Here is a 15,615-nt window from a genome sequence, read left to right as displayed (position 1 = left end):
ATCTGCCCCTTACTTCCATCTGCACCATGTGCAGAAATCACCTTCTTGACTGTTGGACCCACTTTTGGCCTCATCCATTCAATCTGCCAGAGCCTGTCTTCACATGCAAGGAAGTCCCTAACTCACTGAGTGAGACCCATTGGCTACCCTCACCTAGTTTACTCAACCACTTAAGCTGTTCTCAAGGTGCGGCCACTGTTGCGTGCTGATAGCTTCTAGGAGCCATAGGTGAGAGCTGAGTGCAGGGTAGGGATCAAAGGTGGACAAACTACCCCACAACGAGCACAATGTGTTTGCCACCAGAGGTACTATCCATCCCCTAACACCCCATACACCCTGCTTCTAACATAGTGCTTTCCCAAAGTTCATATAAATATGATACTTGCTAAATCTCAGTAGATCATAAGATACCAAAGGAAAAATTGCATAATTAAATTTCAACTTTCCATATTCAAGAATTCTTCAGTATTTTCCCTTCCGGAGCACATTAGTCACAACTATGAGATCACAAAACTCTAAACTCCTCATGTTAGAAAATTTACTAGTTCAGTGTATGTTATGTTACTCATACACTGCAGAATACAGAACTCTTAACTAAAACTAGACTCCAGATTATTTACTAAATGGGAATTAAGTCGAGTGAACTTAATTCTTCCTAACTGCTTATATACTCTGTGTGATGTGGTTTTGTTTTTCAGGGTAATGGCCTTAAATTCACACAAATCTGAAAAGAAAAAGAAAAAGCTGTACAAGGACTCTCTTTCAGTTGCTGCAATGCTGCGCAAGTTTCAGAAGGAGAAGGAAGCCTTTAAGAAGAAAGAAGTTAACTTGAACCCCACAGTGCCAGTGACCACCTCTACACCTAACAAAGTTCCTGCTGCTCCTGCCACTGGTGGAAATGATGTATCTGACTTGAACCTCATCATCACAGATCCAGTCCTTTCCATTTTTAGCAGCACAAGTGAGCGTGAGCTCCTAAAGGAAGCCGAAATTGCCGTGGAGATGCTGGGAGACATTGACTTGGATAGGTTACTTGATGGCACTTCCAATGGCAGCCCAGTATCTGAGCCATCAGGGGAGAATGGAAATGTCACTCAGCCCTCCCATACCTCTGAGGTCTTGACACTGAAACAGGTGCCTGCCCTCCCAGAAGGTCTTCCAGTACACTTAGAGAAGCGCATTGAAGACCTCAGAACTGTAAGTGTGGCTTTCTTGGTGCTGAATTTTGCAGAGAGTTGTTACAACCCAAATTGCTTAACATTAAGGCTGGCAATATTTGTAGTATTAAAAGCAACATTAGAAACATTGGTTTGAATCTGGTGGTGTGGCTGAGCTAATGGGAAAGGGCCATAGCTCGATGGTAGAACCTCTGCTTTGCAAAAGGTCCCAGGTTCAATCCCATCTCAAGCTAGTGCATGCCTTCCTGAAACCCCGGAGAGCTAGTCAGTGTTGTCAGTACTGAGCTAGGGGCATCAATGGTTTCACTTGGTATAAGCTTGCTTCCTATGTTCCTAACAGTAAGGCTTCTGTCACTGAAATGGGGAAGGAAGCAATTTTCAGCTATTCCCCCTCCCCCTTGCACCTATTTGTGTGGGGTTCCATTACCCTTTGGAGCAGATTTAGAGCGGGGGCTGTAGGGATGAGGGGGAATCACCTGAAGTTGTTCCCTCTCTGTTCTGCTGGTGGAAATTTTCCATCAGCTGACTTACACCATTGGAAACAACTCAGTGTCACTGGGTGAGTGGTAGACTTATTCCCTTCTAGTTATGTGTCATTAACAGTTTGTTTTAAACTTGCAAATGCTGCAATTTCTTCTCTGATGCTATTTGTTGTTTCTTACAAGAGACTGTAAATAGCAGGTCAGTCACTTGATTTGTATACTTTTTTTGATGCACAACACAGCATGTAAAACTACAGTACATATAAACACAAGCACACACACATCAGCAATACATTATCCACACCATCTCCTAATAAAAAACTATTCAAAATAATTTGATAATGGATACATAATGCATACATCCTTGGAAAAAAATAGGCTCTTCATAATTTATTACTAACTGATCTAGGATATGGTTGTAACAGAAATGGCTGCAAAGGGAGCTAAGGCCAGGTTTTGCAGGATCAACTTCTCTGTCACATTGTTGTTACATCTTATGATTAGTCAGCAGAAGGTAACTGTGTGTGTGTGTGTGTGTGTGTGTGTGTGTGTTGGATGCAAGTGGCACTGTGGTCTAAATCTAAAGCACTGAACCTCTTGGGCTTGCTGATCGGGAGGTTGGCAGTTCAAATCGGCTTGATGGGGTGAGCTCCCGTTGCTCTGTCCCACCTTCTGCCAATCTAGCAGTTTGAAAGCAGGCCAGTGCAAATAGATAAGTAGGTACCACTGCAGAGGGAAGGTAAACAGCATTTCGGTGCATGCTCTGGCTTCCGTCACAGTGTTCTGCCGTGCCAGAAGTGGTTTAGTCCTGCTGGCCACATAACCTGGAAAGCTGTCTCTGGGCAAACGCCGGCTCCCTCGACCTGAAAAGTGAGATGAGCATAGCACCCCATAGTCACCTTTGACTGGACTTAATTGCCCAGGGGTGATTTACCTATATTTTTATATATATATATTCATAAAACTCTGAAGATTTTTGACATTAAGTGTACTCAAAGTACCTGTGTTTTTATTGCTGTTTCTAGGCTGCCAAGCTCTTTGATAAAGAAGGCAGAAAAAAATTCTTCACACAGGACATGAATAATATCTTGCTTGAGTAAGTGTTCCCTTGGTTTTGAGGAAAATGTTGTGCTTATGCAACAGAATGCTTGTCCTGATCAATTTCTAGGCCGTGAAGTAGACAGACTTCATTTATTCATTGTTTTTATTTTAAGATGTTTATACCCTACCCTTTAGTCCGAGTGACTCTCAAGAGCGGCTTACAGAAATCAGTACTAAGATTGTCTCTGCTCCCAGGTTCGCAGTCTAAAACTACCAGGCATACAAGGAAAAAGGAATGAGAGGGAAGAGGGGAAAGTATGCACATGTTCTTAAAGTTGCCGTTCTTGTAACACAGTTATACAAGTCTGTCTGCGCAGGTTCTGGTTGTCTAGAAGAATTATAGCTCCTTACCCATGTCAGTGGTGGTGCTGGCTGCCTTGCACTTGTTGCCCTTGATTAAGAGCAGCCGCTCCGAGGAAATACTTTTATCTGCCTCCCTGCCCAACAGATCAGATCCAAGAGCAGAGCAGATGACAATGTCCAGGACAGAAAAGCTTTAAGATACCCATAGAAATTTAATTAGTATTGTTCATTTGCTGACGATCTTTTGATTTACAAGGGGAAACTACTGTATGTAAATTCTTCTGAATTTGTATTGTACAAGTCTGGAAACTTACATAATCATAGTGTGGCAGCTGATACTTCTGAATTAATCTACGTAAGATGTTTATTTGATAGCTATAGAGAGCCAGTGTGGTATAGTGGTTAAGAGTGGTAGTCTCATAATCTGGTGAACCGGGTTCGTGTCTCCACTCCTCCACATGCAGCTGCTGGGTTACCTTGGGCTTCTTTGAAGTCTCTCAGCCCCCCTCACCTCACAGAGTGTTTGTTGTGGGGGAGGAAGGGAAAGGAGAATGTTAGCCGCTTTGAGACTCCTTAGGGTAGTGATAAAGCGGGATATCAAATCCAAACTCTTCTATATTTTTACATATGATGTAGCATTCATCACATGGTGCTTAATGAAGTAATAGCAGCAAAAAGAGATTGCTGCTCCCCAAGAGTTTAGTCTAATTTTTTATCTCAGAGGGAAGGGAGGGACATTGAATGTGGTGGGAGATATACTACATTATGTATGAAACAATGGGTATTAATTGTTTGCTGTAGCTAGGGCAATTTAATGCAGAGCACATAGCTGTTTGCGTAATCCACATCTATACCTATTCTAAGGGCTATACTTCTGTTCTGGCTACCCTGTCAGAGCCTGAAAGATGAGTATAGCCAATCCTGTCTCATGATACAGTTACATTAATGCATGCAGTTATATTAATGCATGCAGGGGAAAACAATTCTAGTATTGCAGTTCCTCAGTCTGTATAACATAAATGCCCTTTTTATGAACAGTGAGTAGAAGCAGTAGTCAAATTTTTCTCATTAATTGTGACTTTCTGTTTTATTTGTCAGTATTGAGTTGCAGTTACAGGAATTGAGTCCTACCATCCACAATGGAGTATACTCTCACATCGAGGCTTTTGTGCCGTGCAGTAAGGACACACTGATAAAGCGTTTGAAGAAACTGCACCTCAATGTCCAGGTAAGCATACCTGCAGCAGTTGTATATTTTAGCATGGGCTGTAGAAGATGGACTAGACTGGGTTCTCTGTAGAATTAAGCCACTGATGTGGTATATATGTAATGTCAAATAAAGTTAATTTTAAATCATGATTTAATTAGTAAGAGCACTCTGCTCCTGTCTGACTCCTGGCTGTGCTGTGAAGCAAGACATTGTCTTGTCATTTGATGTGTGAACCTGGGCTTATAGTTTTCTCTCCAAATGAAGCACAAGCTCAAAGCCAAGAACAAACCTTGATTTACTACTTCTGTTTTGTTTGGAGAGAAACCATGAACCTCATTTTTTGGTTCTTTATCATTTTTATCATATTAAAAGATTAAACGCAAGCTCTTATTGCTAATATGATAGGCTAACTTGATGAAAGGAGAATTAAAGGCTTCCAGTAGCTCTCCCCCCCCCCCCATCCAAGTTGTTTCAGGAGCTGAAAAATGTTTGAGGTGTTTTAGGATGAAGGGGAACTGTGCAGTCTCTGAGAAGTAATACATAAATCAGTTGGCAAGACTGCTTGCATCACTAATTATTGTGTTTTCTCAGGATGACCGTCTGAAGGAACCATTGCAAAAATTGAAATTGGCTGTCAGCTGTGTCATGCCTGAACAACTATACAAATATCAGGAAGACTGCCATGCACACAGTCAGGCCAAGAATGCCAAGTATGTACATTACCCAGATATATCTCATTTGGTTTATGTGGAGGATTTATGGAGGAAAGTAGGGTTATGCAAATGCTAGCACTTTATCTGGAGGGGTGTACTTGTGGCCTTCTGTATCTGTTTTGTGGTTGCTCTTTTGAATTATGCCATCTCCTAACAGGGCCAGTGCAAGATACTACACCACCCAAGTAAGGCAGGTGCCTGAGTCCTGTTTACTCCTTTTCCTCCCTTCCTTCCTTGTCATTTGCTTTGTTGCTGCTAATGCAGCAGCACTGGTTGTGTCACTGCCTCCAGGTCTCCTTCTCCTCCTCTTTCTTGGTCTGAGGAAGGGCCAGGGCTCCTGCAGAGCAAGGTGTTCTGGAGATGGTGGCCTAGGAGGTTGCTAGTGTTGCTGCAGCTTTGTTGCTGCAGCTAGAAATTCTCTTTTATATGCGGTTCTCAAAATAACTTTTAATTCTTTTTTAAAAAAGAATCGCTAGCCATGGCAGTAAAGCCACAGGGAGCACTAGCAATCTCCTGGGCCACATTCTTTACTATGGGAAAATGTATTGGTATGGAGTAGCCAAGGTAAGTACTTGCTTATTTATGTTATTTCTTATATTTATATGTCACTTACTACCCAAACTGTTTACAAAAAAATAATAGAATATAAAGCAAACAGCAAAACTATAAATACTGTATATCTCATCTAAAATACAACAGGTGCCCTTGGGAATCTGTTACACTCCCAATAACAATGTAGGAAGAATTTGCAATAATGTAATGAACTTGAAACTAGTGTTATTGTGTTGCAGGGAGCATGATAGTCACACAATTGTATGTATAATTAGAAGCTGAAGCTCCTTATGTTCTCTGTATAGTCCCACATATGGATTCCTCACCTGTGCAAAGCATAAACTTTGGGAACTTTCTAGAGCTGTTATAAGGGAGTTGGTGCATATATCCCCTGCTCTTAAAGGAGATTTTGTAGATCTACACATGTTTTCAGATTTAGAACAAATGCTTTCCCACTCAGCTCTCCTGACTGAGTTTGTAGCAGCTAAGGAAAGTTTCTCCATGACAGAACTGAGTTCCCTATTTTTTTGTTTCTTTTATTGTCTCACTTTATGGTTGCTTATGCATTTTTCTTCCTGCATTTCTTGCATGCCTGTGGTACTCCTACAGAAAATACTTACCACAGTTGGTCATGACCTTAGAAAGGCACTTTTGCCTGCATTCCCTGAAGTTCACTAAACAAGGATGCTGTACCCTAGTTAGGGTCTCCTTGTGAGAGGAAATGATTGCTAGCCACTATTTTAAACCAACCATTTCCGTGGTTCCACTACTACAAGCTAGTAAATATACCCTTTATGGCTGGTGTTGAGAGCCATTGCACTAGAAGCATTGTCACCTTCAATGTGTTGTCAAGAGGATTTTATTTTTGTTTTATTTTTGTTTTTTTGCTATCATGGTTGACGCCTTCTTTTTTTATGGTTGATGCCTTCTGTGTTTAAAACATCATGCTCTGAATGTGTGTGCACTGGGAAGATACAGCTTTTGGCTGAGCAATCTTGTAGTCTTATTTGCTTGAGGACACATCATCCATCCCTAGGGTGTGTCAGCTAGCCAGTCACCCCTATCTGGGACTGCCCCAAGATCATAGCTTGTCTGCAACTATTGCTCTTCATATGATCATTTGTACAGTTGCACACAAAAACTTTTGCTTGCTGCATGTGACACTCAAACCTTTCAATTGGTAATTTTCACAGTGTTTGCGAAACAACTCAGGGAGAAGGTGCTCACCTTGCTGCCCAAAGCATGAAAATATAATTAATTTTCCTTTTAAATGGCTAGAGCTCTAGGGTGTTCATTAGGTTTGCGTTGCACAGGGAGAGGACCCATACATGGGACTGTACAGATGGCCATTCAAATATCCGATAATAGCATAGTATTTTTCTGAAAAATAATGTTGCAGAAATAAGTCCAAAGGTATATCGCTGCCGGAAACATAATTGCTCTCTTGTTCTAGAATGCAAGCAGAAGATGAGCGAGACAAGAATGCTTCTGAGGAGGAGGAGGATGAGAAGCCAGGAAAAAGGGTTGCAGGTCCAAGAAAGAAATTCCGCTGGGATGAGACAGTGAGGTATGGTATCATGTTGCTTGCTTGTCCACTGCAATGTACTTTTTAGTCATTGCATCGTAATTGTCACATCACAATCTAACTTGACCTACTGCACACCCTGACTGCCAGAAAAAGCAGTACTAGCAATTTCTGTTTCTAAGTCTCCCCCCATCCCAATAAATGCACAATTATAGTTGTCACAAATTTAAACTGATTTGTGGCTAGTATAATGCACAAGGGTATAACATTTAGAAGGCTAATGAGATTAAAATTAATTATCTTGTATGGCAAGGCGGTGGTCCAAAATTTCATGATTGACCATGTCGAAGGCTGCTGACAAATCTAAAAGAATCAGCAGTCCTGACCCGCCTCGATCCAGCTGTCTACGGAGATCATCTGTTAGGGCGACCAGATCTGTCTTGGTACCAATTTCTACCCCAAAACCAGTTGTCACTTCCATTCCTTCCTCCCCCTCCTCTCTCATATTCCATGCCTTTGTGTTTTATGCGTTCTCTCAGTTTGCTTAACAACATTTCTTAAATCTGATTCCATGGCAAGAGTAATCCAAAAGCAGTTTTGCTTAATATATTTATATTAAATATATTAAGTGTGGATAGTGTGGCATTTGGAACAACTGACTGCAGAGTTCTTTGATAACCTGGGTTGTGTGAATTGTGAGTTATGGAAACAAGGATATAGCTGTAACAAAAAGAAAGTAAACCTATATAATGTAGAATAGGGTGCACAGTGTAGCTTGCCGAAAAGGCAGGATGAGTGGAGCTACAAGTCTAGTAAATCCTGTTGGTGGGGAGGAGGTTTGTGAGGTTCTAGGATAGGTGTACACAGATTAGTTTTGACATGCTAATGGTAAAGCAGTTGTGCTTGAGGCTGTCGGATTTCTTTCAACAGGTCATTGCTGTGTAACCTTATCAAGATAAAACTGGGATGTTATGAGCTAGAGCCAAATAAAAGCCAATCTGCAGAAGATTACCTCAAAGCCTTTATGGAGACTGAGGTGAAGCCACTTTGGCCGAAAGGCTGGATGCAAGCTAGGTATGGTACCTGATTAGATTTGAAGAATGACTTATTAAATGGAATTCAGAATTTAAGCATGTAAACTACAATATCAAGTTTTCTCATGCCCCACATCCTTAAGATCCTTAATATTTGAAATAATCACACCCTTAGAAGCTTAGCTTCAGCTACAAAAAGTCAACCCCAATGAAGAAGTCTTGAAATAGTCTAGGGCTTTGAGTGTCAAAGGTAAAAGGAAGTTCAGTTATAGGCACCGTCCATTCTGCACGCCCTTTTCCGTACAAGGTACATAGATGAATCAATCAACAGAGTATACTTGGCTGATTTTATATACTGTAATTTAGTATGGCTTGGATGAAGAAGCAGTTTTAGTTAGGCCTATCTCATTGAGCAAAAGTACAGTGATGCCCCGCAAGACGAATGCCTCGCAAGACGAAAAACTCGCTAGACGAAAGAGTTTTCCGTCTTTTGAGGTGCTTCGCAAGACGAATTTCCCTATGGGCTTGCTTTGCAAGACGAAACGTCTTGCGAGTTCTTGCGAGTTTTTTCCCTTTCCCTCCCTTTTTCTAAGCCGCTAATAGCTGCTAAGCCGCTAATAGCGCTAAGCCGCTAATAGCCGTGCTTCGCAAGACGAAAAAACCGCAAGACGAAGAGACTCGCGGAACGGATTAATTTAGTCTTGCGAGGCACCACTGTAGCATTAGCCACCATTGTAGCTTGGAATTCAAGGCATGGCAGTGTGTCTAAGAATACCCGAAAACCTAAGTCGAAAGCATGAAACAATTATTTAAAATATTATACCTTACTTTTGCAAAATACATATATCCAAAGCAACTTATAAAAAGATTATGTGGATTTTATTGCTGTTTGTCAACATTTTCCCAAATGTTACCAAAAGTTTTGTTTGAATGCAGTCACAGCTTTCCTTTAGTTCATTTGACACTTGATTACACCAAGCTACTGAAATGTGGCAAGACTGTAAGGCCTGAATAAGTTGAAAACATATGTCGAGAGAGTGAGTGAGTGTATATGAAGATAGTAGTGACACCTTATGTCAAATTTCCACACAGACTTCCTCAGGTATATGTTAAACAAGATGCAGAGGAATGCTGCAGCGAAGTCTCATAGTGAAACTGAACAATCTCCCACCATCACTTCTTGGGACAAGCCTGATAGGAAAGGACAGAACCATCTAAGCTCTATTTTCTTAATATCTACTAGGTTCTGCAGTGTCACTGGGTGCATATCAATGCATAGTGTTTATGAGGCCGTTTCCTTGATGTTCATATTTCATCAGCCAATACTATAGAAAACGATTTTGAACAAGGTTCTGCTTAGTCTTCTATACCTAAAACTTTGAAGTTCTTGTCAGGTTACAGATATTCTTTCCTATAACAAGTAGCAAAATGTTGCACTGAGGAGAAGCTGATTCCGTCTCCAGTTGGCGATAATCCGTACTTGCTGAGTTTTCCCACTGCCTTACTTCCTTATTTGTTTGTGCTTTGCTTGTTGGTGGTGGCCATTTTCGGGTAGAAACAATGGAGATAGGAAGGAGAGAAAGAAAGTGGGCAGATCAGAGTGCAGGAGAGATTGGTCAAATCCGTTTTTCCCTTCTCTCTTTTGCTGGTTGGGTGCAGCTATGGAGGGAAGGAACACAGGGATCTGGCAAATCACAGATTAGAATAAATGGAAATTGTGGACTTGTTGTGTGAATGCTCACCTAACAAATGATTTCCAGGAAACACATGTGTGTTTGGTACCATAATTTATTTATTTAGTGTTAACTCTGAAAGTGATTATGACCATACCAAGCCTCCCAGAGCCCTTATCTTTTTTTTTTCATTTTAATGGCTACTAGATCTGCTCAATTTTGATAGTGTTTTTTTGTGTATGCTACATTTGTATGTGAATTTCCTTGGGGCGCCATTCTCATGAAGAACCCCTCTTTTTGATACATACTGATAAACCAATTTCAAGATTACCATGAATGTCTGCTAACAAACTCACATTCCAGGAAAAAGTCATGTGTCAGTGGAGACTTTGCACACTTTGACCTGCTTGGATGATCATAGAGCTAATAATCATAGAATTGGAAGGGACCCTGCAGGTCATCTAGGCCAAACAAACCTGGATTTGCAGGAATCTCTTGCCCAGCATGAGGCCTGAACCCACAGCTCTGAGATTAAGAGTCTCATGCTTTACCAGTTGAGCTATCTCCTTAATCTCAGTTTATTAAGCATGTTGCCCCTTTGTGTGAGCTGTAATTAAACCAGAAGGACTCTACTGTAGTTTCATACTGGGAAGATGTAACTAATTAGAGGCTTCGTAGTTTGACTGAAGGGGATTGTGCATGTTTTGGCTTAATATATGGTCATTGTTGAGCATAGTAGTTCTCTTCAGATGCAATATGCCTGGTTAGGTGACTGAGTGATGATAAACGTGATGACCTTTTAAAGCAACTTTCTTACCTTCACTGACAGCTATTCTTTTAATACCTAACAACTCACCTGGAAAGAACAGGTTCAAATCTCACTTCCCCTTGTCTGGTTCAAAATCTGTAAATGTTACTAAGCCCTGGCCTTCAGACTGACCAAAAATTCTGAATTCCTATTCATGTTTTCTCTGTTAATGCTAAAGAATTCTTATTCTAAATGCCGGTGAAGTTAGCAAGCTCTGCTGCCCTATGTAGTTAGGTGCTTGAGTAACATTTGTCTAAATTGGACTGGGTACTGGGTGATTTTGGAAGGACCCCACCCATAGATTTACACCCAGGGTATAAAATAATCTTTCCCAAGGTATTTGGTGAAGATTTCCCAACTTAGAGCTGAAATACCTCTAGATCTGATGACTATGTACTGTGCTAAATTCCAGAAGATTTCTAGTTGTAACAAGACTGTGGAAAAGGGGATGGTCAAACTGCCTCTTCTGGTGCCCTCCAGATGTTTTGAACTACAACTCCCATCAACACCAGCCCAGATGGCCAAGATTGTAGAGGATGGGAGTTGTAACTGGAAACATCCAGAGAGCATCACAATAAAAGGCTGGTGCCTAACATTTCAAGAAATCATGGTTCTGAATCTGCAGTGAGGCTTTCTTCTGATTAAACATGTTCCGGATTATACAGTTTGAGTGAAATTACATATCAAATACCTGGGCCAATTTGTAGTGGCTCAGTCTGTTATTGTAAATTAGTTCAATCTGAAACAGTGACAAGATGTACTATAGATTTGGAACCCCCATGGGAATCTCATAACCCTCTGACACCCTCTTTAGTGTCCACCAAAGTCCCCTCCCCCCCCCCGTAAAGTGCAGTCCTTCAATTGCTTTGCCCTTTTCCCTTTCCTCAGAACCCCACACAGACTTTATAAGAAAGGAAGAGGGTGTCAAGCCAAAGACGGGTGTTTTTCTTTCCAGTCCATTCTAAAACTTTTTGAAAAACACCCTGCATTGTAAGCATGGGGGACAGAGGTAGTAGGAAGTAAGTTCTATCTCTTTGGGGAAGAGGTTTTTTTAGCTTGTTTATTTTGTGTGTGTGTGTGGGAGGGTTACCTTTTGTTCACAGGTAGTGGTGGAGGGTTTGTGTGTGTTGTCTGATTTGTATTGTGTTTTTGGGGGGAATATGTGCCTTCCTTACTTTGGGGGGGTTTGGGGGTCTGCATGTCTCTTTCCTTTTTGAGAGGTTAAGATGTGTCTGTTAAGGGCACACATTTTTGTCTTGAGTCTTTTTTTGGGGGTAGGATTAGCATTAGTTTTGGGATGATTGGTGTTTTCTCTTGTATGAAGAGGTTGTACAGTGGTACCTCGGGTTAAGAACAGCCCTGTTTACGAACTATTCGGTTTACGAACTCTGCAAAACCGGAAGTAGTGTCCCAGTTTGCGAACTTTATCTCGGTCTAAGAACGGAAGCTGAACGGTGGAAGGGCACCGGCAGCGGGAGGCCTCATTAGGGAAAGCACGCCTCGGTTTAAGAACAGTTTCGGTTTAAGAACGGACTTCTGGAACGGATTAAGTTCGTAAACTGAGGTACCACTGTACTCTGTTTCTAGAGCAAGTTATTGGCAATCCCCAACAGCAGTCATTCTGTGGTGGTACCCACAGCAGTTTCTCAGATTGCCAAATATGCCCCCAGGACAAAAAAGGTTGGGAACACCTGCAGTAGATTTAGAGAGTTATTTTTGTCCTTGCATCTCTTCACTTAAATCTCACCTGAGGGAGCTGTGTAGACATTTGAATGTCAGGAAGTGATTAACAAACCATGTTTGATTGAAACATATTAATAATGTTTCATCAGTCTTACTGAAGACAACAACATTTGGTAAGCAGTATTCTTCTAGTGTAGCTATTATCTCTATTGAAAACTAATGTGCATATTTTAACCCGATTACATCATCTTGCGTCAAATAACTGTACAAATAAACTGGTAAGTTCATAGCATGGCATATGGTGAATCATTTAATTCTGGAGAAATTGTTGATATTTGATAATATGGAATTCTTTGCTCTCCCTCTCTCTTTCTAGGATGCTCTTTAAAGAGAGTCGAAGTGTTCATAATCATCTTACATCTGCTCCGTGAGTGTAACATAAGCACATATTTATATATACTCTTCTATTTTCATTTATTTAGCTTTTCATACTATTGTTTGCAGACCCATAAAGTGCTTGTCTGAGACCCGGGGATGGGAGGCTTGTTAGAATAAAGTTTGAACCAGTGTATTTTGTGTAGTTCAAATTACTGGTGAAATACATTGTATGATAGTGTGCTTCAGTATGCCAAGGGGAAATCCCTCTGGAACTAGTCAAATGTTGCCTGTATAATTCTAGATTTTAATCTACAAGTCATACATTTACCAGATTGACATCACAGAATAGAATTAACTGAATATTATTGCGATGAAATGTTGAAAGTGGAAGGAGGCGTTTGTGAGAAAGATGATGTTTGAAATTACTGATCTAGATCAGGCACCCCAACTTGCGGCCCTCCAGATGTTTTGGCCTACAACTCCCATGATCCCTAGCTAATAGGACCAATCCTGTGTGGGACTGCTTTGTAAATGGCTTTCCTGCTTGTGAAGTTCAGTGGAGGCATTGATCCTGCAGGTTGTCAGGCAAGAAGGAGAGCTGCAGCATCGCCTACCTTCCCCTAGGAAGACGCAGCCACTTATCAGAGAGCTCTTTGCCTCCTTGTATGGTTTTTCTGCCCTGCTTGTTCCTCCCTGCTGCCTGATACCCTGCCCCCTGACAGTCATGGATCTCTGGGCCAGTTCAATACAACTCACAGCAACCTGTGACTATATGTACCTGACTAGTCTGAGGCCCTCTCAATATGTCTGATTTGGCTCAGGCCTCAGATCCAGGACAGAGTGCTAGTATATGCACATTTACAAATTTTCACCATTTTCATTATGAAGACTCAGTACTCCAGTAGGGGGTCAGCTTGGATTCAGAATACAGTTGTTAAATGAACTGTCTCAAGAGGAGGACCAAAATTTAGACTTGGCGTAGTTGTGCTTCATGTGGATATGAGACTATTTTCTGTTTCTTTCTCTAATGGTGTCCACACAACCTAAACCTCAAAGTTCAGTAAGTTAGTGAGTTTAAAGATCAACAAATGGATTTTGTGGAGCCACCTTCTCAGAAGCAAATTCTAGTCAAAATCCTGGGTGCATGCATATTTGCAAAATCTCCCCTGGGTTTCAATTAAATTGTGTTTCCACTTTTTTCTTTTTGAACATGTCTGCCCATACCTAGCCAGCCTTGTGTTTATGGCCAGCAGATTTAAGTCCTTTCATAGGGCTCTGACACTTTTAGTTAAATATCATAGATTGCCCTCTAACTATAAATTTGTGCTCACTAGGGCAAAGAAGAAGGTGATTCTGGCACCTAAACCCAAAGCAAAGGTAAGTAGTAAGTCAAAATGAAGAAATAAATAGTAATAAAAATTTGGCAAGATGTAAAGTTTCACAGATCTGAAACTTTAGCAATTAATCCACCAATCTGGTTTTTTATTTATCACCTTTGTATTGCATGCTTTCATCAAGGATCTCAAGGCAATATACCTTTACACCAATCTTCTGAGATACATAAAAAAAAAATATTAAAAATTGTCCAGTAGCACCTTAGAGACCAACTAAGTTTGTTCTGGGTATATAAGCTTTTGTGTTCATGCACATATGGTATCTGAAGAAGTGTGCATGCACATGAAAACTTATACCCAGAACAAACTTAGTCAGTCTCTAAGGTGCTACTGGACAATTTTTTTATTTATTTCAACTGCATCAGATCAGCACGGCTACCAACTGAATCTTCTGAGATGCATTAGACTGAAAAATAGCCCAGGGCTACCCAGATCCCATTTTTGTCAGCAAATGAAAAAATTGCTGAGCAGTGTGGTCTTCATGAAAAGCTTGCTGCAGAGTTGATTGCTCCATGGGTAATAATTTTAAGGTATATAATTCCTTTCAGAGCTTGTAGAATTTGTGTGATATCTGGAAGATTCAATGTACTTGCACTTGAAAATGTGCATCTGAGGCTCCTCTTGATATGTTTACTGATGCAAAGCTGGATAATATAGTGTTTTCATTGCAGCCCAGAAGCTGAGACAAAATTAGGAGAGGAAATATATTTAAGCAATATTAGTTTTTGGTGACACACTATGGTTCATGCATCTTAATGGTAATTGATTCAGTTAAGAATATTGGCTTTCTTCTGCAATAAAAAAGAGATTGCATCATGTTGTATTGTGAGCATTCTAGAAATTAGTGTTATGAAGTCTTTTATTAACTATTAATTGGTATGACCTTTAAAACGGATTTGTTGTCTAGCGCTCAAAGTCATGTGATGGGAGACAGATCTATACAGTATTTTAAAGGTGGGCCTACCCCAGTGATACCAAAGATAAAGTGTTTAGCACACACGGGATACTAAGCTATGTCCCCATAACTGTTTTTCCCCTGCAACGCCTTCCACAGACACTATCCTCAAAGTGTGCATGCACACGAAAGCTCATACCAAGAACTAACTTAGTTGGTCTTTAAGGTGCTACTGGAAGGAATTTTTTTTGTTTTGACTATCCTCAAAGTCAGACTTCCTTTTGATGTCCATTCCTGGTCAGTGGAAAAGAGATATCAGAAAATTGATTGTGGAAATAAGAATAGTGGGAACCTTTAGTCATCCCTCAAGCCCAAATATATTTAAAATCACAGCCCCATGTTCACTTAAGATATGGAGCAGACCCATATTGAGTCTCATGCTCTACCGACTGAGCTATCCCCATATGTCTACTATTATCACATTTTTTCTTGAGTCTCAATTTTATACCCTGCCATACTTTGCAATGGAAACTCAAGGTAGAGAACAGTATATAAAAACAGTTAAATTACAATGGAAAATGGATCACAATATATACTAGTAACATTTAAAATAAAGCCATTTAACCCAACCTGATCAAGTAAAAAATGGAATTAATTATATTTTTAAAATAACACAATTTATGGTT

The 15,615-nt window shown here is 40.6% G+C and overlaps 1 protein-coding gene across 2 annotated transcripts in view; it reads left to right on the top strand.

The window, feature by feature from the left end:
• Window positions 1–15,615, top strand: part of UBN2 (ubinuclein 2) — a 46,147-nt gene that overhangs the window by 15,887 nt on the left and 14,645 nt on the right. For both annotated transcript variants that reach the window (XR_013843033.1, XM_079993366.1), the window contains exons 6-13: window positions 699–1,197; window positions 2,686–2,756; window positions 4,163–4,292; window positions 4,866–4,984; window positions 6,993–7,106; window positions 7,995–8,138; window positions 12,639–12,689; window positions 13,975–14,017. Coding sequence is in view for 1 of the 2 variants with exons in the window: in XM_079993366.1 (XP_079849492.1) it covers window positions 699–1,197; window positions 2,686–2,756; window positions 4,163–4,292; window positions 4,866–4,984; window positions 6,993–7,106; window positions 7,995–8,138; window positions 12,639–12,689; window positions 13,975–14,017 (1,171 nt within the window). In the remaining variant the exon portion in view is untranslated. The remainder of the gene's footprint in view (window positions 1–698; window positions 1,198–2,685; window positions 2,757–4,162; window positions 4,293–4,865; window positions 4,985–6,992; window positions 7,107–7,994; window positions 8,139–12,638; window positions 12,690–13,974; window positions 14,018–15,615) is intronic.

Source organism: Podarcis cretensis (genome assembly GCF_951804945.1).
Source record: "Podarcis cretensis genome assembly, chromosome: 10".
Classification (NCBI taxonomy): domain Eukaryota; kingdom Metazoa; phylum Chordata; class Lepidosauria; order Squamata; family Lacertidae; genus Podarcis; species Podarcis cretensis.
This window is presented reverse-complemented; position numbering and strand designations above follow the sequence as displayed.